This window comes from Magallana gigas, chromosome 6 (genome assembly GCF_963853765.1).
Source record: "Magallana gigas chromosome 6, xbMagGiga1.1, whole genome shotgun sequence".
Lineage (NCBI taxonomy): Eukaryota > Metazoa > Mollusca > Bivalvia > Ostreida > Ostreidae > Magallana > Magallana gigas.
Genome location: NC_088858.1, coordinates 31,092,942 through 31,119,843, shown reverse-complemented (window position 1 = coordinate 31,119,843; position 26,902 = coordinate 31,092,942). Strand labels below are relative to the sequence as shown.

At 36.1% G+C, this 26,902-nt stretch overlaps 3 protein-coding genes across 4 annotated transcripts; 1 reads left to right on the top strand and 2 right to left on the bottom strand.

The window, feature by feature from the left end:
- Nucleotides 1–318: 318 nt before the first annotated feature.
- On the bottom strand, nucleotides 319–1,876 carry LOC105327993 (elongation factor Tu, mitochondrial). The gene is made up of 2 exons (XM_020067132.3): nucleotides 1,792–1,876; nucleotides 319–1,621 (listed from the first exon to the last, which is right to left on the bottom strand). Exon 2 carries the CDS (start codon nucleotides 1,572–1,574, stop codon nucleotides 396–398), a length of 1,179 nt encoding a protein of 392 aa, XP_019922691.3. The 5' UTR covers nucleotides 1,575–1,621; nucleotides 1,792–1,876; the 3' UTR covers nucleotides 319–395.
- Nucleotides 1,877–2,011: 135 nt separating this feature from the next.
- Nucleotides 2,012–7,178, top strand: LOC105327994 (uncharacterized). Its single transcript, XM_011428700.4, has 10 exons — nucleotides 2,012–3,219; nucleotides 3,426–3,485; nucleotides 3,606–3,658; nucleotides 3,826–3,970; nucleotides 4,243–4,438; nucleotides 4,728–5,146; nucleotides 5,290–5,404; nucleotides 5,576–5,708; nucleotides 6,020–6,244; nucleotides 6,508–7,178. The coding sequence occupies exons 1-10, from the start codon at nucleotides 2,368–2,370 to the stop codon at nucleotides 6,611–6,613; spliced, it is 2,304 nt and encodes a 767-aa protein (XP_011427002.3). The 5' UTR covers nucleotides 2,012–2,367; the 3' UTR covers nucleotides 6,614–7,178.
- Nucleotides 7,179–13,759: 6,581 nt separating this feature from the next.
- On the bottom strand, nucleotides 13,760–26,529 carry LOC105327995 (ubiquitin-associated protein 1). 2 transcript variants are annotated; one of them, XM_034467802.2, is made up of 9 exons: nucleotides 26,376–26,529; nucleotides 24,894–24,942; nucleotides 24,657–24,730; nucleotides 24,469–24,522; nucleotides 23,010–24,236; nucleotides 22,393–22,416; nucleotides 17,903–18,136; nucleotides 16,921–17,022; nucleotides 13,760–16,528 (listed from the first exon to the last, which is right to left on the bottom strand). In XM_034467802.2, the coding sequence occupies exons 2-9, from the start codon at nucleotides 24,928–24,930 to the stop codon at nucleotides 16,403–16,405; spliced, it is 1,878 nt and encodes a 625-aa protein (XP_034323693.2). In that variant the 5' UTR covers nucleotides 24,931–24,942; nucleotides 26,376–26,529; the 3' UTR covers nucleotides 13,760–16,402. The 2 variants fall into 2 exon arrangements, with proteins under 2 accessions (XP_034323693.2, XP_034323694.2); XM_034467803.2 differs by lacking the exon at nucleotides 22,393–22,416.
- Between the last annotated feature and the right edge of the window lie 373 nt (nucleotides 26,530–26,902).

The following is a 26,902-nucleotide window of genomic DNA, read 5'->3' as shown; positions in this document are numbered from 1 at the left end:
ATATGAACCTATAGCTTAATAGCTAAAACATTCAATTCTGTGTGATCTTTTTTAATGACCTTACAATGATTATCACAAGGGCTTATTGTACCTATATGTAAATATAAGTAATAGCAGAAATGTTAAAAGGTTCACCAGGATATGAACTTGGTTGGTATGTGATAAAATATTCTGAGAAGCCCTTTGGGCTTCAAAGGATTTCATTAAAAGAGTGACAACACCAACCAAGTTCATATCCTGATGAACTTTCTAAATTGCTGTTTATTTCTTGAATGAAAAAAGCTTACTGGTACTTTTAAATCAAGACCCAAGAAAATAAATATTTCTTCTCTTTAATATAAAAAATTTGGTAAATAAAATAGAAACAAAGTTTTCATAATGAAATAATAATCACATCATTTTCTTTTTCTTCTTCCCTCTACTTTCACAGCAGGCTGAGGTTTGAGAAAGGTAAAGCCCTTAATTTCAACATCAAGGGGAGGTAATATTTCAGTTACAATTCCAGTAATGGCAGAAATTTGATTTTCACGAATGGTAAACTGTTGTCCAACCTTTAGAATCATTGGCTGTCGTAATAGTATTTTGACATCAGCAGTGTCTCCTGGCATAATCATTGGTAAATCTTCCGGCAGATATATGATACTTCCCATGGACCACAATGAACAGAAGAGCTGCTGTTGATACTTATCCCTGAGTGGTTTGCTTCGTCCTCCTTCTTCTCTCTTAAGAACATAAATTTTTGCCGAGAAAAAGGAATGCTGAGTTGCTGAATTTGGTTTCACTAAAAACATTCCCCGTACAATGTTGGTTTGTTTAACTGCTTTCAAAAGAACTCCTGCATTTTGTCCTGCATAAAGCTTTGGTACTGATTCATGAAACACTTCAATATCTGATACTGTTGTCTGCATAGAGACACCAAGACCAAGGATTTCTGCAGCATCACCCTTACTTATCACTCCTTCTTTCAAAGTTCCAACAACAACTGTTCCACGGCTTGGAATTCTCACTGCTGTTTCTATTGGAAGAACAAATGGGGCTGACAAGTTACGATCTGGTATAGGTAGATAATCATCCAGGGCTTGCACCAATTTTAGAATAGAATTTTTACCAATTTCTTCATCTTCATTATTTAGGGCACACAACGCGGATCCATGTATCACAGGAATATCAGAACCTGGATATCCATATTCATCCAATAACATTCGGACTTCAATTTCACAGAGCTCTGCCATTTCTTCATCTGCAGCATCAATTTTATTAATAAAGACCACCAGATGTTTAACGCCAATCTGCTTAGCTAGTAGGAGATGCTCTCGAGTCTGCGGCATAGTTCCTTCGGTAGCAGCCACAACAAGAATCGCCCCATCCATTTGAGATGTTCCCGTGATCATATTTTTAATAAAATCGATATGCCCTGGACAATCAGTGTGAGCATAACGCCTGTTTTTGGACTCATATGAAATGTGTGCAGCGTTTATTGTGATGCCCCTCTTCTTTTCCTCTGGGGCCTTATCAATCTCATCAAACTGTACAGCCTTTGTTGTACCAATTTCCTCAGATAACACTTTGGTCATTGCTGCAGTCAGCGTTGTTTTACCATGGTCTACATGTCCTATTGTTCCTACATTGCAGTAAGGTTTATCAAACTTTGCAAATGTACAAGAAAATGATCTAACAGTTTCAAATTTCAAACGGGTATTTGTAGTTAAAATATTGAACTTCGAGATAAACTTTGACTTGAGTAAGTTTCGGTGTGAGTACAATAAATTATGTAAACAACTTGCATGGTACCTTGCCATGCTTGCTGTGTCCTCTTACTTCCGGTGTCTTAAAAATGTCCGTATTAATCAAGTTGCACATGAAACACATCATGCTATTTAGGTCAAAATTTTGAATTCGAATTTTAAAATACGATAAAAAAGATGTAATTGATAACTACACACAAGCATAAGATACTTTCTATAAAAATTCTGGGTGTAATACTACTTTTTTCTTTAGCATTTTACGTACGACTTGTCTTTAGAATAAGAAAAGTTGCACCATTTCCTGTCAATTTGGTTGTGAAATATTCACCTGACCTAATTTGCTTGCTGATAACAGTATATATAGGACGCTATTCCCATAACAAATTACACAGAGCCCCTTTGGGCGTTTGCAGACAACATTTGAAATTTGCACATCTTCTTTAGCATTTCTATAGCTTAAAAGCCTACTTGGAAAAACTAAACCCTGCCAAGCGAAGAAACCTTGAGTGGAAACCTCTCACTGAAAACAACAGTGTTGGAAAAGGGAAAGTTTTGCGGTAAGAGCTCTTGCACAACCCTGTTCAGCAAGAACCCATCTACATTTGAGAAGGGTTTGCATAGTATGCTAAGTAGATCAAAACCACTTTGTCAATATTTTAATACAAAAAGTGGTTGTAAATTTAAAGAGAACTGTAAATTCCTGCACTCCTCAACGAGTATTTCCAATTCACCTGCTCCAGAAAAGCATGATAATGGAAAACCAGTAACTAATTTGGAGGGAAATTCTTCACTCTTGGATACTTTTTCACAGTCATTCTCCTTTGAAAATCAGCATCATGAGGCTGTAAAAGAAAACAACACTCCAAAACCTTGTTTTTCCTTCGAGCGATACGGAAACTGCAAGTATGGAAATAATTGTCGCTTTCTGCATGCATTACCATCAGATGAAAAAGTAAAGACATCTAAATCTGCCAAAAGTTATTTAGCAGACAAAAAGCCGCAGCATGCATCTAAGAAGACTAAACATGATAAGCAAGATCAGGGACGAAGAAGAGTCTGCCACTTCTTTCAAGAGGGTCATTGTCAGAAGGGTGACAAATGTAGATTTTACCATCCAAATAGTGCCAATAAAGTAGAGGTATCAGATGTCATCCTTCAAGGGGATAAAGAGGAGTTAGAGATAGTGAGGAGCAGCAATGGTTCTGAAGAAGCGAACAGGTCTGATAGAGCAGCTGCTGTAGCTAACAAGAAATATGCGCCAAGACCTGGTCAAAGGAGAGCTCCACATATACCAGTTCCGCCAGTAAAGGAACTTAAGAGGGAAAGTCTGCTTGAGAAAGAAATTGAGGAGCTTCGACTGACAGAGATTGAGCAACTGAAGAAAAGGCTCGCATCCTCAAACTTGGATGTCATTACTGATGATGAGAACAGTTTCTCTGTGCAGTTTGATTTTTCATCCACAGATCCAGATTGGGTAAGAATATTTATAGTTTCTTTTCTTTCTTTTTTTAAAGTCTTTTTTTTTTTTAAAGTAAAGATTGGATAAAATAGTGAAGTGGAGGATTGCAAAAAATAACTTCCGACTTTTTTAAAACTTCATGATTTAGTGATAATTTTACAATCTTTTTATAACAATAAACTTTTTCAGTAGACTGATTTGAATATTTTAATTTCTTGTAGCCATATGATGTGGAAGTTTTCACCTTACAAGTCACCATTCCAAGAGCCTACCCATTGGAGGTATGTAGTTTTTAAAATGAATCTATTAGTCTAATTGATGCTGTTAATACGATAAAATATTTACAATGATTCTAGAAATTGCGTTTATGTTTATAAAAATTATTTCTTTTTATTTTGCAGATGTTTAGTGTCAAAGTTCCTGATGAACAACACCTACCGGAAACAGTGCGAAGGTACCATATTCATTGAGATTGTTATTGAAATGTTGTTTTGTTGATAAGAAATTCAAGGACAATAAATAATGGTAGGGATGAATGTTCATAACATTTGAAAGCTAGACTATTATTGAATTTCTCAATGTAAAGATGGTCATGAGCACATGTATTGGTTCTTTTTGCAGGTTTATTGAAACTTCTCTAGAGGAATGGACTAATACAAAACAGGCAGAGCTGATATCAGCCGGGGTTGTCAGACTGGAGTTTAGACCGTTCTTAAAATGGCTGGACAGAAACCTTGAAACAATTGTAACAGGAGCACTAAGACAAGTGAGTATTTTTTTCTAAGTGCAAAGTATATGTTCATGAATGAGAGTAAAAGAGATATCAATCTTACTAATTAAAATTAGATGTTCAGAATTTGCCACTGCTTGTTTGAGAAGTAGCAGCAGATTTTGAACATCTAATCTTAATGAGAGAGAGAGAGAGATGGAGAGAGAGAGAGTACTTATATTTATTCCTTTATTTGGTTTTTTGGGGGGATAAACATAAAATTTAATACATATATATACAATAATACATGTGTATTGTACATGTTGTAGTTGAAGAAAGAACTTGAAGCTAAGGCAGCTGGGTTACAGTTCATTCCTGCATCCAAACTTCAGGAAAAGGTCAAAGCTGGTGCTAGTGATGAAGATCAGGAGGAAGATGAGGAAGACAGTGAGGAAGATGAGGATGAGAGCAACATGTTTCGAGGAGTGGCTTATAGGAAAAAAGAAGAGGACTTGGTGTACACAGGTAAAGCTTGGTATTAACTTCACAGAGTCTTTGGGATTGAAAATCTGACATGGACGTAAACTAGCCTACACTTTTTTCACTCCAATTTGTTGAGGAAACAAATTTATTAATTTTTTTAATAAGTTTTTGACATAAAAGAAATAGAGATATATTTTACAGAAAATTATGTCAGTGATATCCTCTTGGGGTAACCACTATTTCTGAGGCTTTTGTTAGAATGTAGTAAAAATTAGACTTTATTCACTAAGATACTGTACTTGCGTGACATAATCATTTGTAATTTTTCTAGGTCCACAGCAGCAGGTCGAAGAATCTGAATCTGAGGAAGAAGACAACCTTATTGAATCTACCATCAATGACACTAAACCGGAGAAAAATGAGAGGCGAGGCACTGAAATAAAACTGAGGAACCTGACCCTCAAGGATAATGCTTCAACCCTGACCTGCATTACTCTCAAAGTCATCATACAGTGTGGTCGCTGCAAGAACAAAATGGATGTCACCACACCCTCAGGGAGGCCAAACATGGTCACCTGTTTAAAGTGCAGCTACCCCCAGATCCTGACCTTCCGCTCTGCCATCATGCACCAGTTTTCTTCTGTTGTTGGTTATCTGGATTTAGATGGATGCGTTCCGTTTGATCTCATCCTCCAGGATTGTGTGTTCAAGCTGGGGTGCTTTAGCTGCAACAAGGAGATGAAAGCCAAAGTATGTACCTTAATTAATAAAAGTTAATATCATTCAAACTTTGTAAAAATAGTGCATCAGTAATATATCTCCAATCTTCCATTTTTTAAAAGGTGAAAAATTTAAAGAATTTGAGTACAGTGTGTCTTTTTCTTTTATTACAGTCAATGGCCTTTGGACAAGTAACCGACACATGGTGTGCAAGCTGTCACAGTAAAATGAAAATGTCTGCTGAGTCAGTCAGATTTGCACAGCTTGTTCCCTCAGAACCAGTAACAGGTAAATGGAGACTAAAATTGTTGCATCAAGATTCTTGCCATGACCATCTTGACCAGTTTAATTGTAGTTCTTTTGTGAGATAATTTAATGTTACAGTAGAGCCCCTCTCCCCAAAGAGAAGTTCTGCATTTTGAAAAGTATTTAATTTTAGTTTTTTTTACAATTATATAGATGAGAAAGGCTTGCACAAAGTTCCAGTCTTGAAGCCCAAAAAGAAAACAAAGGAGCCAGAGATCCAGTTAGGGCGTCCACTGCCTGCTGATGGAACTTGTAAACACTACAAGAAAAGCTATCGCTGGTTCAGGTAAATAGCAATAGATACATGTATTTTGATAAAAACTATTCAGTGTGTTCATTTGATATGTCCATATTCTCTTGAACCATTTAAAATGGCTAATTGTTTACACTAACATTTTCCTTATAATAATAGAATTAAAAATCAAAATGAAATAAAATAAAAAATTCCAACAACATAATTAATAAATGGAATTAAATAACAGGTTATTTATAAGGATCATTTTTAACTTGAAAAGAAAACAACCAATTTGTTTTATCTTTGCAAAATAACACCATCATCAAACTGGAATAATATAACTTTGATCATATCAATTTCAGGTTTCCTTGCTGCGGTAAATGTTACCCATGTGATATCTGCCATGAGGAGAAGGAAGGAGACCATGAAATGCTCCTGGCCACCAGGATGATCTGTGGGCATTGTTGCAAGGAACAACCATTTGCCATGGATAAAGCATGTGTGGCCTGCAAGCAGTCAATGACCCAAGTTCGCACCCAGCATTGGGAGGGAGGCAAAGGATGCAGAGACAAGATCAAGATGAGCAAGTGAGTTACAATATATTTCAAATCCGACGATAATTATACCTGTACATGAAATTACTTTATTTCAGTAAAATAAATAATTTCCGAATGTAAAATTATTTGAAAGTGTGTAAATCATTTATACTTGGTTATGCCCATTGCAGATTTATCCTAGCTAAGGCATTTTGTATAAGGTCGTGGATACATACATGTTTATGTATATTCATGAACAATGGTCTTTAAATCTTTAAAGTTTTTAACTATGTATCTGATTTTATTTAATCTAGGAATGATGCAAAAAAATATGCAGGCCAGTCCAAAACGGTTTCAAGGAAGACTCAAGATAAACAGACAACTAAAAAGAATACCAAACTCCGTCACAACAGCAAATAATAACAGAAATCTTCCACAACAAAGAAGAATACCAAGTTCCATCACAACAGCAAATACACGTAATTCAGACAGTCGGTCGAAAACTTTAGGATGTAATGTAAAGCACACAATCAAGTCAGAGTGCTAATTATCTGCTTAATGCAGAACTGTCCTATACAAAAGCTGTATAGAAATGTAGCCAATTATGTACAGTATGTTAAAAACAGTTGAGGATGTTCTTGTACATGTATAAAGAAACTTGATACAAATCATTGGGTTAGATTTCCATGTAACTCTATTTACTGTGAATGGATTGAAGAATTTTGAAAAATTTATTGATACAATAAAAAAAAATTTGAATTTGAGATCTATCATCTGTACAACAATATTAAGAAATGTGCGAAGGCATACATGTATATAGAAATGTGATCAACCATTGATCTACAATAAAAATAAGATATAAAGGAAATGGAAACAAATTGCTTGGCTAGAATTTGGCATACATATTGTCAATGGATTTTTGATTTATCAAATTACATGTATTCGTAACATAATGAATTAAAAATTAAATGAACAAGACAAATTATGTAAAATCTGTTTGCTATATGGTTAAATTGGATGTGAAGAAACTTGAGACAATACCCTCACTAGAATGAAGTGTTCAAACCATCATTTGATTGGAGATTGAATCATTTGATTTGTAAAGACAATACATGTATCTGTTACTGTAAATTCCTAATTAAATGCAAGGAATTTATATCCGCGTAAAATCGCGAGAAGCATCCCTCGCAGATTTTAAATTCTCGCCATTATTTTCTGAGAGTTGGGACCTATAAGAAATATGGATAAATGTCCTGCGTCCGCGATTTTATATTCTCGCGATTTGACAGAAAACAGTAGGATCGCGGAAATAAGTACATGTACTCGCGTAATATAAGGAATTTACAGTATATACCGGTATATTCGATTTAATGTGAGCATCTGACATCACATGCTCAGGATACATTACCCCCGACTGTTTCAGTACAATAGTCGTACGGGCTTCACCTACCACGGCTTGTTAAATACAATTGTTACCATTACTTGAACTATTCATTACTGGTAGATGGCAACAGAATAGAAAGAATTTTCTTTGAAACCATTTATGCCAATAAGCAATGCTTCAAAATCATTTTGGAGATCTTGAGAAATTTTTTTATAAACATTATCTACATACATGTATTTCTTTGTTGAACTTTGCACCATTTACGCAAATTTTGTGACGCATGAAAAAATTTATATTTAAGACGAAAACCCTCGTTTCATTTCTCTTTTATTATCTCCCAGTTTAAAAGAGTGCTGTCCTTCACTATAAACAAATCTTATTTCTCATTACCGGTACCTTATGATGCGTTATGGCAGGTTTAGTTGCAAATGGTCAAAACATTCAAGAAAACCAAAGTTTAAAATTCTTGAAAGTAGCTGAAGAATGGATGCTATGCACAGGGTAATCATAAAAGCTCATATGAGCATACAGCACAGGTGAGCTAATAAAACAAGAGGCCCATGGGCCACATCGCTCACCTGAGGAACAATGGGTATGATAAAATCAGCTTAATGAAGTCATAATACAAACAATCTGGACAATGTACAATAATACATGTAGATCCTGTAAAAATAAAATCCATTTTTCCCCCTGGATATTCTTATGTTTATAATCATTAGTCCCTTTTCTAACAGGATTATTTTATACTCATATCACATGTTGAGTATTGCAGTCCTCAAAAAGATCCTTTACAATTGTTTATATATGGGATATTAAGCTACATCAAACTCTGAACCTTCTTGTGAGGCCGAAGAATTGTCCTGGAGCCAAAGTCTTAACAATTATAAAGAATCATCTGGCTGATTAGTTTCTGAGAAGAAGATTTTTAAAGATTTACTCTATATATTCCTATGTAAAACTTTGAATCCCCCATTGTGGCCCCACCCTACCCCCAGGGATCATGAATTTCACAAGTTTGAATCTAAACTACCTGAGGATGCTTCCACACAAGTTTACGCTTTCCCGGCTGATTGGTTTCTGAGAAGAAGATTTTTAAAAATTTACTCTTTATATTCCTATGTAAAACTTCGACCACCCCATTGTGGCCCCAACCTACCCCCGGGGGTCATGATTTTCACAACTTTGAGTCTGCACTACCTGAGGATGCTTCCACACAAGTTTCAGCTTTCCTGGCTGATTAGTTTCTGAGAAGATTTTTAAAGATTTACTCTATATATTCCTATGTAAAACTTCGACCCCCCCCATTGTGGCCTCGCCCTACCCCTGGGGGTCATGATTTTCACAACCTGGAATCTACAGTACCTGAGGATGCTTCCACACAAGTTTCAGCTTTCCTGGCTGATTAGTTTCTGAGAAGAAGATTTTTAAAGATTTACTCTATATATTCCTATGTAAAACTTTGAATCCCCCATTGTGGCCCCACCCTACCCCCAGGGATCATGAATTTCACAACTTTGAATCTATACTACCTGAGGATGCTTCCACACAAGTTTCAGCTTTCCTGGCTGATTAGTTTCTGACAAGAAGATTTTTAAAGATTTACTCTATATATTCCTATGTAAAACTTCGACCCCCCCCATTGTGGCCCCACCCTACCCCTGGGAGTCATGATTTTCACAACTTGGAATCTACACTACCTGAGGATGCTTCCACACAAGTTTCAGCTTTCCTGGCTGATTAGTTTCTGAGAAGAAGATTTTCAAAGTTTTACTCTATATATTCCTATGTAAAACTTCGACCCCCCATTGTGGCCCCACCCTACCCCTGGGGGTCATGATTTTCACAACTTTGAATCTATACTACCTGAGGATGCTTCCACACAAGTTTCAGCTTTCCTGGCTGATTAGTTTCTGAGAAGAAGATTTTTAAAGATTTGCTCTATATATTCCTATGTAAAACATCGACCCCCATTTTGGCCCCACCCTACCCCCGGGGGTCATGATTTTCACAACTTTGAATCTACACTACCTGAGGATACTTCCACACAAGTTTCAGCTTTCCTGGCTGATTGGTTTCTGAGAAGAAGATTTTTAAAGATTTACTCTATATATTCCTATGTAAAACATCGACCCCCATTGTGGCCCCACCCTACCCCCGGGGGTCATGATTTTCACAACTTTGAGTCTGCACTACCTGAGGATGCTTCCACACAAGTTTCAGCTTTCCTGGCTGATTAGTTTCTGAGAAGAAGATTTTTAAAGATTTACTCTATATATTCCTATGTAAAACATCGACCCCCCCATTGTGGCCTCGCCCTACCCCTGGGGGTCATGATTTTCACAACCTGGAATCTACACTACCTGAGGATGCTTCCACACAAGTTTCAGCTTTCCTGGCTGATTAGTTTCTGAGAAGAAGATTTTTAAAGATTTACTCTATATATTCCTATGTAAAACTTTGAATCCCCCATTGTGGCCCCACCCTACCCCCAGGGATCATGAATTTCACAACTTTGAATCTATACTACCTGAGGATGCTTCCACACAAGTTTCAGCTTTCCTGGCTGATTAGTTTCTGACAAGAAGATTTTTAAAGATTTACTCTATATATTCCTATGTAAAACTTCGACCCCCCCATTGTGGCCCCACCCTACCCCTGGGAGTCATGATTTTCACAACTTGGAATCTACACTACCTGAGGATGCTTCCACACAAGTTTCAGCTTTCCTGGCTAATTAGTTTCTGAGAAGAAGATTTTCAAAGTTTTACTCTATATATTCCTATGTAAAACTTCGACCCCCCATTGTGGCCCCACCCTACCCCTGGGGGTCATGATTTTCACAACTTTGAATCTATACTACCTGAGGATGCTTCCACACAAGTTTCAGCTTTCCTGGCTGATTAGTTTCTGAGAAGAAGATTTTTAAAGATTTGCTCTATATATTCCTATGTAAAACATCGACCCCCATTTTGGCCCCACCCTACCCCCGGGGGTCATGATTTTCACAACTTTGAATCTACACTACCTGAGGATACTTCCACACAAGTTTCAGCTTTCCTGGCTGATTGGTTTCTGAGAAGAAGATTTTTAAAGATTTACTCTATATATTCCTATGTAAAACATCGACCCCCATTGTGGCCCCACCCTACCCCCGGGGGTCATGATTTTCACAACTTTGAGTCTGCACTACCTGAGGATGCTTCCACACAAGTTTCAGCTTTCCTGGCTGATTAGTTTCTGAGAAGAAGATTTTCAAAGTTTTACTCTATATATTCCTATGTAAAACTTCGACCCCCCATTGTGGCCCCACCCTACCCCTGGGGGTCATGATTTTCACAACCTGGAATCTACACTACCTGAGGATGCTTCCACACAAGTTTCAGCTTTCCTGGCTGATTAGTTTCTGAGAAGAAGATTTTTAAAGATTTACTCTATATATTCCTATGTAAAACTTTGAATCCCCCATTGTGGCCCCACCCTACCCCCAGGGATCATGAATTTCACAACTTTGAATCTATACTACCTGAGGATGCTTCCACACAAGTTTCAGCTTTCCTGGCTGATTAGTTTCTGACAAGAAGATTTTTAAAGATTTACTCTATATATTCCTATGTAAAACTTCGACCCCCCCATTGTGGCCCCACCCTACCCCTGGGAGTCATGATTTTCACAACTTGGAATCTACACTACCTGAGGATGCTTCCACACAAGTTTCAGCTTTCCTGGCTGATTAGTTTCTGAGAAGAAGATTTTCAAAGTTTTACTCTATATATTCCTATGTAAAACTTCGACCCCCCATTGTGGCCCCACCCTACCCCTGGGGGTCATGATTTTCACAACACCTGAGGATGCTTCCACACAAGTTTCAGCTTTCCTGGCTGATTAGTTTCTGAGAAGAAGATTTTTAAAGATTTGCTCTATATATTCCTATGTAAAACATCGACCCCCATTTTGGCCCCACCCTACCCCCGGGGGTCATGATTTTCACAACTTTGAATCTACACTACCTGAGGATACTTCCACACAAGTTTCAGCTTTCCTGGCTGATTGGTTTCTGAGAAGAAGATTTTTAAAGATTTACTCTATATATTCCTATGTAAAACATCGACCCCCATTGTGGCCCCACCCTACCCCCGGGGGTCATGATTTTCACAACTTTGAGTCTGCACTACCTGAGGATGCTTCCACACAAGTTTCAGCTTTCCTGGCTGATTAGTTTCTGAGAAGAAGATTTTTAAAGATTTACTCTATATATTCCTATGTAAAACTTCGACCCCCCCATTGTGGCCTCGCCCTACCCCTGGGGGTCATGATTTTCACAACCTGGAATCTACACTACCTGAGGATGCTTCCACACAAGTTTCAGCTTTCCTGGCTGATTAGTTTCTGAGAAGAAGATTTTTAAAGATTTACTCTATATATTCCTATGTAAAACTTTGAATCCCCCATTGTGGCCCCACCCTACCCCCAGGGATCATGAATTTCACAACTTTGAATCTATACTACCTGAGGATGCTTCCACACAAGGTTCAGCTTTCCTGGCTGATTAGTTTCTGACAAGAAGATTTTTAAAGATTTACTCTATATATTCCTATGTAAAACATCGACCCCCATTGTGGCCCCACCCTACCCCTGGGGGTCATGATTTTCACAACTTTGAGTCTGCACTACCTGAGGATGCTTCCACACAAGTTTCAGCTTTCCTGACTGATTAGTTTCTGAGAAGAAGATTTTAAAGATTCACTCTATATATAAATTCCTATGTAAAACTTCGACCATCCCATTGTGGCCCCACCCTACCCGTTGGGGTCATGATTTTCACAACTTTGAATCTACACTACCTGAGGATGCTTCCACACAAGTTTCAGCTTTCCTGGCTGATTAGTTTCTGAGAAGATTTTCAAAGATTAACTCTATATATTCCTATGTAAAACTTCGACCCCCCCCCCATTGTGGCCTCGCCCTACCCCTGGGGGTCATGATTTTCACAACCTGGAATCTACACTACCTGAGGATGCTTCCACACAAGTTTCAGCTTTCCTGGCTGATTAGTTTCTGAGAAGAAGATTTTCAAAGATTTACTCTATATATTCCTATGTAAAACTTCGACCCCCCCCCCCCCCCATTGTGGCCCCACCCTACCCCTGGGGGTCATGATTTACACAACTTTGAATCTACACTACCTGAGGATGCTTCCACACAAGTTTCAGCTTTCCTGGCTGATTAGTTTCTGAGAAGAAGATTTTCAAAGATTTACTCTATATATTCCTATGTAAAACTTCGACCCCCCCATTGTGGCCCCACCCTACCCCTGGGGGTCATGATTTTCACAACTTTGAATCTACACTACCTGAGGATACTTCCACACAAGTTTCAGCTTTCCTGGCTGATTGGTTTCTGAGAAGAAGATTTTTAAAGATTTGCTCTATATATTCCTATGTAAAACATCGACCCCCATTTTGGCCCCACCCTACATCCAGGGGTCATGAATTTCACAACTTTGAATCTACACTACCTGAGGATGCTTCCACACAAGTTTCAGCTTTCCTGGCTGATTAGTTTCTGAGAAGAAGATTTTTAAAGATTTACTCAATATATTCCTATGTAAAACTTCGACCCCCCCCATTGTGGCCTTGCCCTACCCCTGGGGGTCATGATTTTCACAACTTTGAATCTACAGTACCTGAGGATGCTTCCACACAAGTTTCAGTTTTCCTGGCTGATTAGTTTCTGAGAAGAAGATTTTTAAAGATTTACTCTATATATTCCTATGTAAAACTTTGACCCCCCACCCTACCCCCAGGGATCATGAATTTCACAACTTTGAATCTATACTACCTGAGGATGCTTCCACACAAGTTTCAGCTTTCCTGGCTTTCTGGTTCTTGAGAAGAAGATTTTTGAAAATTTCTCGAAATTTTTCATTAATTTCTAATTATATCCCCTTGAAAACGAGTGTGACCCTTAATTTTCACACTTTGAATCCCCTGTGCCAAGTATGGTTGAAATTGGCCCAGTAGTTCTTGAGAAGATGTTGAAAATGTGAAAAGTTTATGGACAGACGGATGACAGACAAAATGTGATCAGAATAGCTCACTTGAGCTTTCAGCTCAGGTGAGCTAAATATGAGTGAACAAAAAGGTGTTTTTCCATACAAGTACATTATAGACAGTAAGGCTTGCTCTGTTTCGATTTCTTTTATTTCTTCAACATTTTCATTTTCAAATCCTCATTACAATAGAGCAACAAAATGTAACAATGTCACAGAGTACAGATATAACTCAGGCAAGTGCGAGAAAACCCACAGAACATTAACACAACGCTTGGGGTATAGGTAGTGAGATACATGTATCTATCGATGCTAAAAAGAAAAACCTGGAAAATATAGGACATCTCAAGTGTTTCTAATGCTCTAATTGCATTAATCTTAGTAAATTAATATTCATTTTTAGTTTTCTTTGAAAAAACACGATGAAACATAAAAATAAATGATTACAAAAACGTTCTTAAAAATAAGACCCTGTTATATAACTCGTTATACAATGCTATAGATTTTCAACCAATATACCCAATGCCAAATTGTGAATTCAATTAAATTTCATGATACTTCAGATAAATTGAACATTTCATGGAGAGTGAAGGCTAATCAAAAACTGCGGTAATAATTATGAGATGCACACAATTTTCCTTAAGATGCATTCAAGTAGTATTCTAAAATGTATAAACACGGTCTTTTTAATACATGTAACACTCCTAATTTGATGGCTTATTTCTGTCCCCTAAATTAAGCAGTCTACACTGCAGCAAGGATATCTTGCATAATCACAGGTTGCTGTGGCAACTCATTATAAAGGCACACAAAAAGGACAGAAAGCATCAAAAACAAAAATATCCAACATTTTCTCTTGAGTGTACTGCTAGCATTACTACAGGGAACTTCTGACAGTAATTTAATACACTATTTTTAAATTCAGCATACACCTGTTTTGCAACAATACTACAAGGAAATTCAGTTCATTTAATAACACAATTATTTTAGGCAAGCCACCAATACAGTGCATTTAAGTCAAAACTTAAAACTTCCTCATTAACTCGTATAGCATTGAGAATGATTAAACCAATTGTATGCCTGGGAATTTTCTTGTTCAGCATAACAGTTTATTGATGGTGAAATGAAGAAAGGTCAACAGGGTTTCAGGGGTTGACGAACAGACGGTACTACATGCACGTAAACATGAAAATCTTGTGTTGGATGGGGGGGGGGGGGAGGGAAGATTTAGTTTACACTGAGCCTCTCATGGATGCATTGCCCTTACATGTATAACAGAACAACAGTACAGAGCTACAGAAACACAATCATCACAGAATGAGATAACCATATAATAATTTATTCTATACAGTGATATGTCAAAGATGGAACACACTAACACATTAAAACCAATCAACTGGTAGTCATATATACATGAAATCATGTTGAATAAAAGCACATGCAGACTCAGCCTGTTTATTGACTTAGAAAATAACCCCAGCAGTCCTCCTTATCACAATAATTTGGGTAAAGTACGAAAGGTATAATGATCATGTACATGTACACATCAAAATGACTGATTCGTATAGTTTACTTGGCAATAAAATGTAAAATATTTTAGTACAAATAAAAATTGCTGCTATCTTTTTCTTGAAATTTGGATTCAATAATTGTTACTGGAACTACTTAATACGTAAATGAATGCAAATGAGTCTAATTTGTTTCGTGTTTTTTTTTCTCTAGCATGATTTTTCACTGACAAATAATCTGATGCTCTATAGCTTTCACGCCTCACCTTTTGAAGCACTAATTGACAATTAAGAAGCTGACAATAACAGATTGAGACGTCATGATGAGCAAATTTGAGAAGAGAGATAGACAAGCTATACATGTACAAAAAAGAAAGCCCAACAAAATTGTGTGACATCTACTGAATATTGTTGTTTATACCAACAGTAAAAAAAAAATCTTAACGATGGCCACTGTGTACAAGACAGGTATATGTCTGCATGCACTGCATGTGAACACATTTTGGGCAGTCAGACTGCATTTAATAACAATTGGGAGAATCATGCATGAAAATGGAAAATTGACAACGACATTTAGTTTCTGGTGGTACCTAAATGTGCAAGGAATTTTGTTCATTTCTTATACAATGTAATCTATAATACATGTACATACAATAAATCTCTGAATAAACAGGAATACTGACTGAACCCTTCAATATTTTTAAAAATGAATATACATACATGTAATACATGTACAGTATATAAATGCATACTTTTGCTATGATATACCGTATATGGAACTCTGATCTCCAGCTCTCATGGATATTGATCTTTATAACTTTAATGGCTTGTGTTGCATGAAGAGGGGATAAGCAGATAAGAGATAATGCTTATGACTGGTCACTGACTTAGTACTAATCAACATAACAAGTAAATGTAATGACTATTCTATATGAAACTAAAAGACAAATTGTGTAGAAAACAATCAAATAAATCAAAAACCATTGCACTCGCCAACTATACAGATCAAACACAAATACTTCCATTGGTCAACAGTTACAAAAAAACCTAATACTATTCACATCATTGATGGATTTGAATCTCTGGGCTTATTAACAGCATATGTTATCAATATTATAAACAATTCAAAATAATCATACATTTGTGGGGCATAAGTACTTCTTTTATTGTACTAAACTTTGGATCGGTCTCTGTCTAATGCAGGACTTGGTTTCTAATCGGTAATGCCTGAAATAATGGACACTTGGTTCTAGGATTCAGTGGAGCACTCAGGCTGTGAGGGAATCCAGTGTTTTATCACTGTCCAGATCATTCTTCACCAGTTCCTCTTTGATTCTGTGGTCACTGAATCCCAGCTCCTGAAACTGCTTAAACAAGGCTAAGAACCTCTCACTCTGAAATCAAATTAAATCAAATCATCATCATTTGTCTTAAATTTTTGTAGTTGAGTTTTTCACTATCCTTAATTTTGCAAACATTAAAAGGAACCTTTAGAACATGTCAAGCAATTAACAAGCAGTTTACTATGCTATTAAGTGTGTGGCTCTTCCTTTAATCCCACGTTTCTTTGAAAGCAAGGGTGGTTTTTATTTTCTTTGCACCCCACTAATGAAAGGGGGAGCAGTGTACTAAAATTCATCGACATACAAAAATCTGCTGATTAAACTCCCTATAAGTCAACCTACTGAATAATAATTCAATACCAGCAAACCCAACGGGTAGAAATTAATTGAATTTTGTTAAATTCATAAATAAGAAAAGTTCGTAAATGAATTCGACAACAAACCTTTTCAGAGTTGTTCTTGAACAGGATGAGAGTTTCTTCAACTAGGAATGAGTTGTGTCCCTTGTCTGTTAGTTTTCCAACCACACACAGATAATCAATGACCTTGAATGAAAACATAATAATTTTACTAAGTATATATACAGGTCCAGAGGCCATAAAACTTAGAGAAGCTCACCCCTTGATCTCAATTTCACTCCTCTACTATATATTTTTTTGTAAAAGTGCATGAGACTGCTCATCTGAATTACAGGTACCGGGTATATGTCCCTCGGGCAAAATATAGACATACATGTGTCTGTATAATTAAACAAAATCTTTAATTGTGAATATTTATGCTCTATGGAATACACGTACTATAAACATAATATTATATGAAATTTAATTTATTGAAAGAGTTTACAAATTTAGAAATGTCATCCCCTTTAGCAGTTTATAAATTTTGTACAAATTAGTATGACTAAAATCTTTACATCCCCAAAATATCCCCTTCAATATATAGTTTTACACTCTCTTATTTTCCTGCTTCAAATACATTTAATACTGTCCCCTGTTTACAGTATGAGCAATGTACATAAATATGTAACCAATTGAATTATCTCTTTAGTAATAACAATGTGTCACATATCATTAAGCAGGATGTATTGACATGCAACAATGTATGTTAGATATCTGTTGTACAGGCTTGAGCAATTTGATATATTTACATCTATCGAGTATTTGCTTCTCTCTTTCTTAAAAAAACCAATTGTGATTTATAGCTCTAAAGAAACTGACAGGACTGAAATTAACACAACCAAGTTCTAACTAGTTTATCAATTTGACTGCATTCTTCAGCAACCTAAGAAAAATCACAGACTGCATAAAATAATCATGATGATGTCAGATTCAAATTCCCATATATAAGACAACTAAGCTATTTAAGTCTAGTTGATACATTTTTTGAAAATATGAACAACAACAATACTATCTTCTTTAAAATTACCTCTTTTTGGTCTGCACCAAGCTTTTCCACGGCACGTGCTGCCTGAGCCTTGGGGAAGCCCATACTGGCTACGCTGTCCACCACTCGCCTGGAGTCTGGAGGCAGGTTACTGTAGGGATCAGGAGGAACCACTGTTTTCGGTTCTGTCAAACTTCCTGATGACAAGGAACTAGGACTTCCTGTTGTGAATCCGGACTGAGCAGGTTGAGGTAACGGTGAGTACCGATTCCATGACTGCAAGGAAGAGATATAAATAGTTGTAGGCTGGCGGTTTATGTCAATCAGTACCAGTTAAATGTCCAGTGATAAAAATGTACAAATGAAATATCACAAATCGTTATTTTTAGAATTATTTGGAGTGAGGGGGAAGGAGAGCCACAGTGCGGTTTAACCCTATGTGCATGCAAAAATATGAATTGATAACGGCACAAAATTGATTACGTACAGCACATACATGAAGCGGGCGATATTTTGAGTACTTTATGTGATTTCATCGGTGGATGACTTTTATTATGCATTAATCCTCAAATATGTACAGAATTTGCAATGTAAATTATAGATTTTGTTCTCATGACATTCATGTTCATGCACCCTTACACATATATGGCATTTAAAAAAAAAAACGATCAATACATACACAACACATGCATTACAAACTGGTTGAACCAAAAAATGCACCTTATTACTGTGAAACACCTCTACCAGACTTACAGAAAAGAAAGCTTCAGGTATTACCATAATGCTATACTGATCACATTATCAATCGAAAATTGATGACTGCCTCACTCCTTTAGCAAAATAAGTTTTAAAATTTGATTCACAGATCACTCTTCATAAACTTCATCTTCCCAAGTCAAGCTCTGCTAAATCTGCTTCTCAAAATGAGAAACGGAGCGGTTCAGAAACCTTGACCTGGGAAGATGACTTGGAAACTTGGGTTTTCTAAAACTTTTTAAAATGTTCATAATAAAATGTATTTTCCATGCAAACATTGAAGTTCCTGCATTGACAGAATTTGAAAGTCTGTTTCCTGTTCATATTGAATGTGATTAACCACAAATTAATCAATGCATAATACATGTATAGTCAAATAATAAAGACATTATTAAACAATGAACATTTTAGTTTCTGGAATACACATTTTCAATACGCGTAGTGAAAATTGCTGAATAATATGTTTGAAATTTTTAAAAAGCAGTCTTAAAGCATTTGCGTAGGTGCAACATAACAGAAAGAGCAATTTCCCAATCGTCTGGTATGCTAGAACAGGGTAATATGTTTTAATTGTCAGTAGCAGTATATATGAACACAATCAAATTTCTTATGAATAGAAAGGAAAATATTCAATGGATTTGTTTTCATGTTTATCATCATAAAGGAAGTGATTCTACCAGTATATAAATATCATATATGATTCAATACATGCACAAATAGTACTCGTCTGGTAGTATGCAATTCAGGAGGGATAAATATATTACCGGTAATAACGAATACAATGTAAAATAAACAAGAGGCCAATTGGCCTTAACGGTCACCTGAGTAGCATATTACCCATACACAAACTTGTCGAGGAGTCTCATATATGCATTTAATTAATTAGGTTTCATTCTGGAAAAATTATAAATTTGTAATGACGACCACCTCCCTAACCTGAAATCTTTCAAAAAGAACTATGAAACCTATAATTTTTGCAAAAAAACTTAAAGATCTGGTCTACAAAATCATGAATTCAGTTTTCCTTTCAGGTGTGTGGGAGTAAAGAAGATAATTTTTTAACATTATATGCAATAACACCTATACATCCATTTTGGCCCTGCTCTAGAGTCAAAACCCATACTCCAGGGGACATGAAAATTAAAATTTCAGTAGAGGACTTAAACATAATTATAAGTCAGTTTTTAATACAGATGTGTGAGAACAGAGAAGAAAATTTTAAACATTATATGCATTAACACTATATTGCCATATTGCCCCCCCCCCCCCACCTCATGTCCTGAACCCCTGACCCAGAGGCCATGAATTTCACAATTTAGGTAGAGGAGTTAGTGGACATCATATCCATTTATGCAGTTTTTTGCCCACATGTGTGGGAGTGGAGAAGAACATTTTTTAAGATTTAAAACATTTTTACAATATGGCCATATTGGCCCCACCCTAGAGTCTGAACCCCTAACAAAGGGGTCAAGAATTTTACAATTTTGGTAGAAGGCTTCATGGACATTATAACCAGGCATTTAGTTTTTAACTAATATATATGGGAGTAAAGAAGAAGATTTTCTTAGATTTAATACATTTTTACTATTTGGCCATATTGGCCCCACCCTAGAGCCTGAACCCCTGACCCAGGGGTCATGAATTTCACAATTGTGCTAGAGGGCCTCATGGACATCATAATCATGCATTTAGTTTTTAACAAATATAAATGGGAGTAAAGAAGAAGATTTTCTAAGATTTAATACATTTTTACTATATGGCCATATTGGCCCAACCCTAGAGCCTGAATCCCTGACCCAGGGGTCATGAATTTCACAATTTTGGTAGAGGGCCTCGTGGACAAACTAATCATGCATTTAGTTTTTAACAAATATAAATGGAAGTAGAGAAGAAGATTTTTTAAGATTTAATACATTTTTACTATATGGCCATGTTGGCCCCACCCTAGAGCCTGAACCCCTGACCCAGGGGTCATGAATTTCACAATTTTGGTAGAGGGCCTCGTGGACAAACTAATTATGCATTTAGTTTTTAACTAATATATATGGGAGTAGAGAAGAAGATTTTCTAAGATTTAATACATTTTTACTATATGGCCATATTAGCCCCACCCTAGAGCCTGAACCCCTGACCCAGGGGTCATGAATTTCACAATTTTGGTAGAAGGCCTCATGGACATCATAATCATGCATTTAGTTTTTAACAAATATAAATGGGAGTAGAGAAAATGATTTTCTAAGATTTAATACATTTTTACTATATGGCCATATTGGCCCCACCCTAGAGCCTGAACCCCTGAACCAGAGGCCATGAATTTCACAATTTTGGTAGAGGGCTTCATGGACATCATAACCATGCATTCAGTTTTTTTATCACATGTGTGGAAGTAGAGAAGAAGATTTTTTAAAATTTGTTTTTTTTTGCATATTTGGCCCCGTCCGTGGCACCCCAGGGGTGGTCGAGCCATAAATTTCACAATTTAGATTCTTCTTACCATAGAGATGCTTCACACCAAAAATGGTAACGATTGGCCTTGTAGTTTTCAAGAAGAAGTTAAAAATGTAAAATTGTTAATGCACGATGCACGGAGACGGACGAAGACCAATTGCAATAGGTCACCTGAGTGACTCAGGTGACCTAAAAAAATATAGCTTCCTGATATAGATGCAGTTAATATTTAATGATGCACATGCTACAATTGTTACAGTTATAAAGAAAAACACCCAATATATAATTATCTGTATATCATGTTAATATGATTTATAAAAATTACTTTGAATTTAGATGTGTTAATACATTGTATTTATGCATGTTGATAGCTACACTGGAGAAAAGTTTTCATAAACTGGAATACCAATTCAAATACAATGAATTTTTAGTATTTGTTTAAATTTTTAACAAACCGCATACGTTGTACAGTCATAAGTAATACTGTACACAATATGTAAGCTTGGCTGAGGCAATGCATTTCATGTAATACAATTTCAGGTAAGATTGCATGCTCCTACGCATAGATGCAATACATACATGCTTGTTAATACATGTTTATCTAATACCGTACTACACTAGGGAATATTTTTTAAATACAACATGTTCAATTTAAAGTATGTCAAACAGTAATAATTTACATCTACACGTCTTGAAATAGTAATGCACAAACGTGCAGTTTTAAATCTATCAATTTGCCATGCTTTCATACTACATATGTACAATTAATTGATCAAAGGTTTAATATCTATTTGAATATGTGTACAACGAACCTTAATTTATTAAAAGATAATTTGAGAAAATCAATGAAAAAGTTAACAGAGTTTATAAAGATTTAATATATCGTACCCATAGTGTCTGACAAAAAGTTAGGAAATTTATTTATTATTATAAAATAGTTATTTAATATGATCAACTTTTCCAAAAAATTGGAATGATAAACATATGTCGATAGAATTTACCAGCTTGGCTGTGATACTGATACATGTACTTATTAAAGATTACTACAATTAAAAAACTTTAAATTGTAACTGTCCATCATGAGATTAAAGGCAATATTATATGTAACCCTGGTATTAAATTTTCTATTTGGCTTTTTCCCCCTCTCTACAAGATATTAAAACTAAGAAGAGAGAGATTTCATCTGAAATATCCCAACTGTAAAATACATCAAAACTGGCAGCAGAGCTATAGGCATTATAGGAAGTTATGAATAAGATCTACAAGTTAAGACCAACTCGAGGAAGGAATTTTCTGTGCTCTAGTTATACAGGTATGGAGATACTTACTAGAGGTGCAGTGTCCGTCGGTTCCTGTGAAAGAGGTACAAGGAGGATTTGAACTACATGCAGACATCAAACGAAATATACTCAGTGACAGGGTCACTGTTTACCAAGCTATTAAAGTATAATACTGAATCTATGGTCATGATAATACTGGACTATAGGTGCATGTACATGAATGAATAATTACACAAGAAAGAGCTGAAAAATTTACAATGAGGCTGAGCTAGTAAAGCCAATAAATAGAATGTCTTATATAATTGATTTCTCTAAAATGTTACATTGTCAGAATGTCTATTGAGTATTCAGCCTGCAATTTGAGACCTAAAATCATTTATTACTCTGGATGTGAAATTTTCTTATCAAAAAAACCTGTACATTCCAACTATACCTTGGATTTTCAGATGAAAAAAAAGGAAAAGTTGTGACAACAAGTGTGAAAACAAATGAAAAAATGTGTTTATATCCATGAATGATCATTTTTTCAAATCACACAGCAAATTGAATATCAAAGAAAACTTGGCCCTTCCTAGAATGGAAGTTCTAAAAATCTTTCAGCAAGTTCAGAAGTAGAAGCAAATAAAAAATCCAATATAGTTGATATAAAAAAAATTGTGTATTACCTGCTTAGATGAAGGTCTTGGTGGGGGTGAGATGGTGAGTGGGAGGGGTAGGTCTTGACTCTGGTTAGTAAAGCCGTCTGATACAGGACTAATGGCCGAATAGGGCGGAGGCATTCCTGATATAGGAATCCCTGTAGATTTCACTGGAGCTACGTTAACATATGCTTTGGCGTTTCTGGAGGCCGGGTCCTGGGATGGTTGACTTGCAGAAAGGAATGGATTAGTGCTTTGTGATGAGTCATTCACATTATCAACAATACCAAATGATGTCGTCTTTGTAAAGTTAACTGTTCTTTGATCAGTTTGTAAACTGACGTTTTCGTAAGAGCCAGAGGGTTCTTCATTTTTATACACAGGTTCTACCTGAGCACTGTCAGTTACAATGTCTTGTTCAAACAGATTTGTGGATTTTCCAGCTCCAAGGTGACCTTGATGGGCACCATTGGATGTCTCTGATCCTATGGGAGGGAGGGGACCCTTGGCTGATAAGCTTGGCCGGGGAGGTACAGGGGGTATAATCTTTCCCTTGTAAGTCTTTTGCTTTCTCGCAATTTTCCCCTCTTTCTTTCTAGGGGCTATACCTGGCTTCTTTGTGATATCTAGTTCTACATAGTCCCCTCCATCCACTTTATCACTTCTAGAATGATTCACTGATGAAGCCGAATTTACCACACCATTAGGGGGATTGTTCAAAATCTTTGTGTTTTCATACACACCCTCAGATTTCTTGGATCCACTCCCTGCTTCCCTGTTGTTTCCATTTCCATTATTGTCAAACACACTCTTGAGTTCCATCAAATCATTCAGCGTCAATCTCTCGAATCGATCGAAAGGATCATCCTCTGTCTCAAATAGCGAGAAATCAACAGGCTTTTTAGAGGATCCATCGTCTTCGTTAGAAGAGTCGTTCTGATTTGAAACATTAACGGGAGTCAATATATCATTTGAAATCTTGGGCAACACTGGTGTGGGTGGGGGTTGCTTACGACTCACTGGTGTAGGCCTAGCCCCACCCATAGTCGGAGCAGTTTCACTGTTATTCGTCCAACCTTCATTCTCGTACTCATGGTCTGAGAGTCCCGAGTCGTCAGAACTTTCTTGCCCCGCCTGCTGTTGTTCTTGTGCCCTTGCTAACCGCAGTTGCTCTTCAATCCGTTGCTGAGCAGCTAACTGCTTCTGTCTCTCATCTGCCCATTTCAAAACTCCTTCCTCTAAGGAGAAGTCATACTGTAAATAGAAATCAATAGATGACATTTATTATTTTAACCAGTTGAAACCTCATTCATTTAATTTTTTTTCTTGGAATATGCATACTTAATTTATGGTACTAATTTATTCCAACAAATAATTTTAGGGAGGAGTCCTTTTTGGAGCTATCAAACATTTATATTAAGCAAGAGTGTTGAGATCACCAATATTACAAACAAAATCAAATGCGGCAGTAGAAATTCATCATTACCTCTTCTTCAACAGCATTGACTCTTGAGAACTTCAAATCTGCTGAGCTAGCAACCTGAAATAAGTAAATACACTGTAGACTAGTCCAGCTACATCAATAGAGCAAATTTATTTTTTTACTGTAACTTTTAACAATCGACATGGAAGATAATATATTAGAGCATGTGAAAAGATTTTAACTTATGATACCTTGTGTTTTTGTGTAAAACTTGATCCAATTCTAAATGGAATGCCATCCAAAGCTGAGTGGCTAGAACTATATGCTACAAAGGAGTTCAAATCATATAATGTGCACATGTATTTCAGAAATAAATGCTATTAAATTAAGACAGCCTGTAATAATAACTGCTGTTTATATCTACATGTATGAATGGTCGTAATTTACAAAACAGGAAAGAACATGTTTAAGTTTCTAAAAATACATACAAACACTATTCTCTCTCTGGAAAAGTCTATCCATCATTCAAATCAGCATCTGCAAAACGTTGAAGAGAAATATTTCGTCATCATAAGACTGAATATTTAAAAAGATATTAAAACATTTATCTCAATATTTTACATTTTGGAAACAATCTCTAAGAGCCAGGATTTCAATCAGGGTTGGCAAAAAAGCGGGAAATACTCATATTTCCCAGGACGGTGGGAAATACTGGTAATTCCCTGGAATTACCGGTATTTCCCGTGAAATGCTGGGAAATAAAGTACAACTACATATTATAGTATTTCATACTTAGACATTAGTCTTAATCAAATCTGTAGGGATGTAGACAATAGTACACCTTGTCAGCTTTTCTGACATTTTATGATGTTCTTTGATTTTAACAAGTTTTGACTGCCCAGTAATGCATTGGTTATCTTCTTATGAATACTCCAAACATGGTTCATTCATTGACAACATTATTATTTTGTTTTTAAGACTAGTCAGGTATCGGTGAATCTATACAGTTATCATAAACATGATATCAAAAGTTCCATTTTCTGGTGAATGTGAAAATAGTGCAAGAAAATTGTGAAAAATAAATTGTGACTGTGTCACTACCTCAGTATGCACACACCTAAGAAGAAGCCAATCAGCCCCACTCATAGTATATATCTCCCAAAAACAGGACCACAAAACTGTCAAGTGTCATTTATTATAACAACATGTGTGATTATTTAATTGTTACTTGTAACACCTACAGTAGTTATAACAGTTTATTTTGTGCTTTGAATTATAAATCTGTAAATCTGCAATTTGCAATACAATGGTATGCAATTGCCATACATACAAAATAATTTAAAGTAGCTGCCAAATTACAATTTGGAGAAAGGAATTGTTAGGGGCAGGGATGTATATAATGTCCTTTGGTTAGGGGTTGGAGTAAGAAATGGACCGATCATGGCAATATATATTTGTTTAAAACTCTCTTTCATGTGAAATCAAATGGCTTACACAGTTGATTTAACTTACATGTAACTTTTCATAAGGCACATGCACGTCATCTATAAATAGCATATGATTAATATCTTTGTACAATTACTATTGTTTACTCTTTTAGTATTATTGGGCAATTCCAATTTTCAGTCAAATTGATTTTGTATCACAGAATACAAAAGAGCCTATAAAAATTTACATTGTTTAAAATAAAATGAAATACTTGTGGCTGTTTCTGAGCTTATTCACTTTCACCAGAGACCAACAGACCAAGTCAGTATACACTGTATTTAGCAAGATAAATTTTATTGCCATGCATTCAGACATGAAATGAAACGTATGGCTTTTTAAACAAGTAATACAAATTTTCAATTGCGTTTCACAGTAATCTGTTCAATAGTTTGATTTGTGTACGTTTTAATTGTCCGAGAAAACACAGTTATGTCGTTGTAGCTTTCATTAAGAATCTAGAATTATATATTTGTCATACAAACCTTTCCGGTATGTCACACAAATCACACACAAACATTACCAAATTGACGATTTGTATTTTTATTTCCTATCTGTCTAATTGACATTTTCCATTATCTGCCATGTTCGTGATGTCATTGTCAGCTGCACAAAGGGAAATAACCCAACTTAAACGTTTCCCTACGTAGTCCGAACCCGACTCAAAAGACTTTATTCATTTATTTACACGTTACACGATTCCCTGGTTCTATAAGCACAGTTACAATGACAATCAAGATTTAATAAACCTAGTGAAATCTTGCTTTTAAGCACAAGAAAGAAAAAGCCTATTGACTAATCAATTCCAAATGATTAAATTGTTTTCTTTTGGGAGGCATGATATAGGGTTTGCAAGGGGAAAGGGGGGGGGGGGGGTGTGAGGGGCAATGAGGTCTTTTTAGTAAAAAAAATATATGCAAAAAAGGAATTTCAATCAATTTTAACACAACAACCCCCCCCCCCCCCCCCATATTGCCACTCTTCATCTGTACTACACCCAAGGTCAAACTTA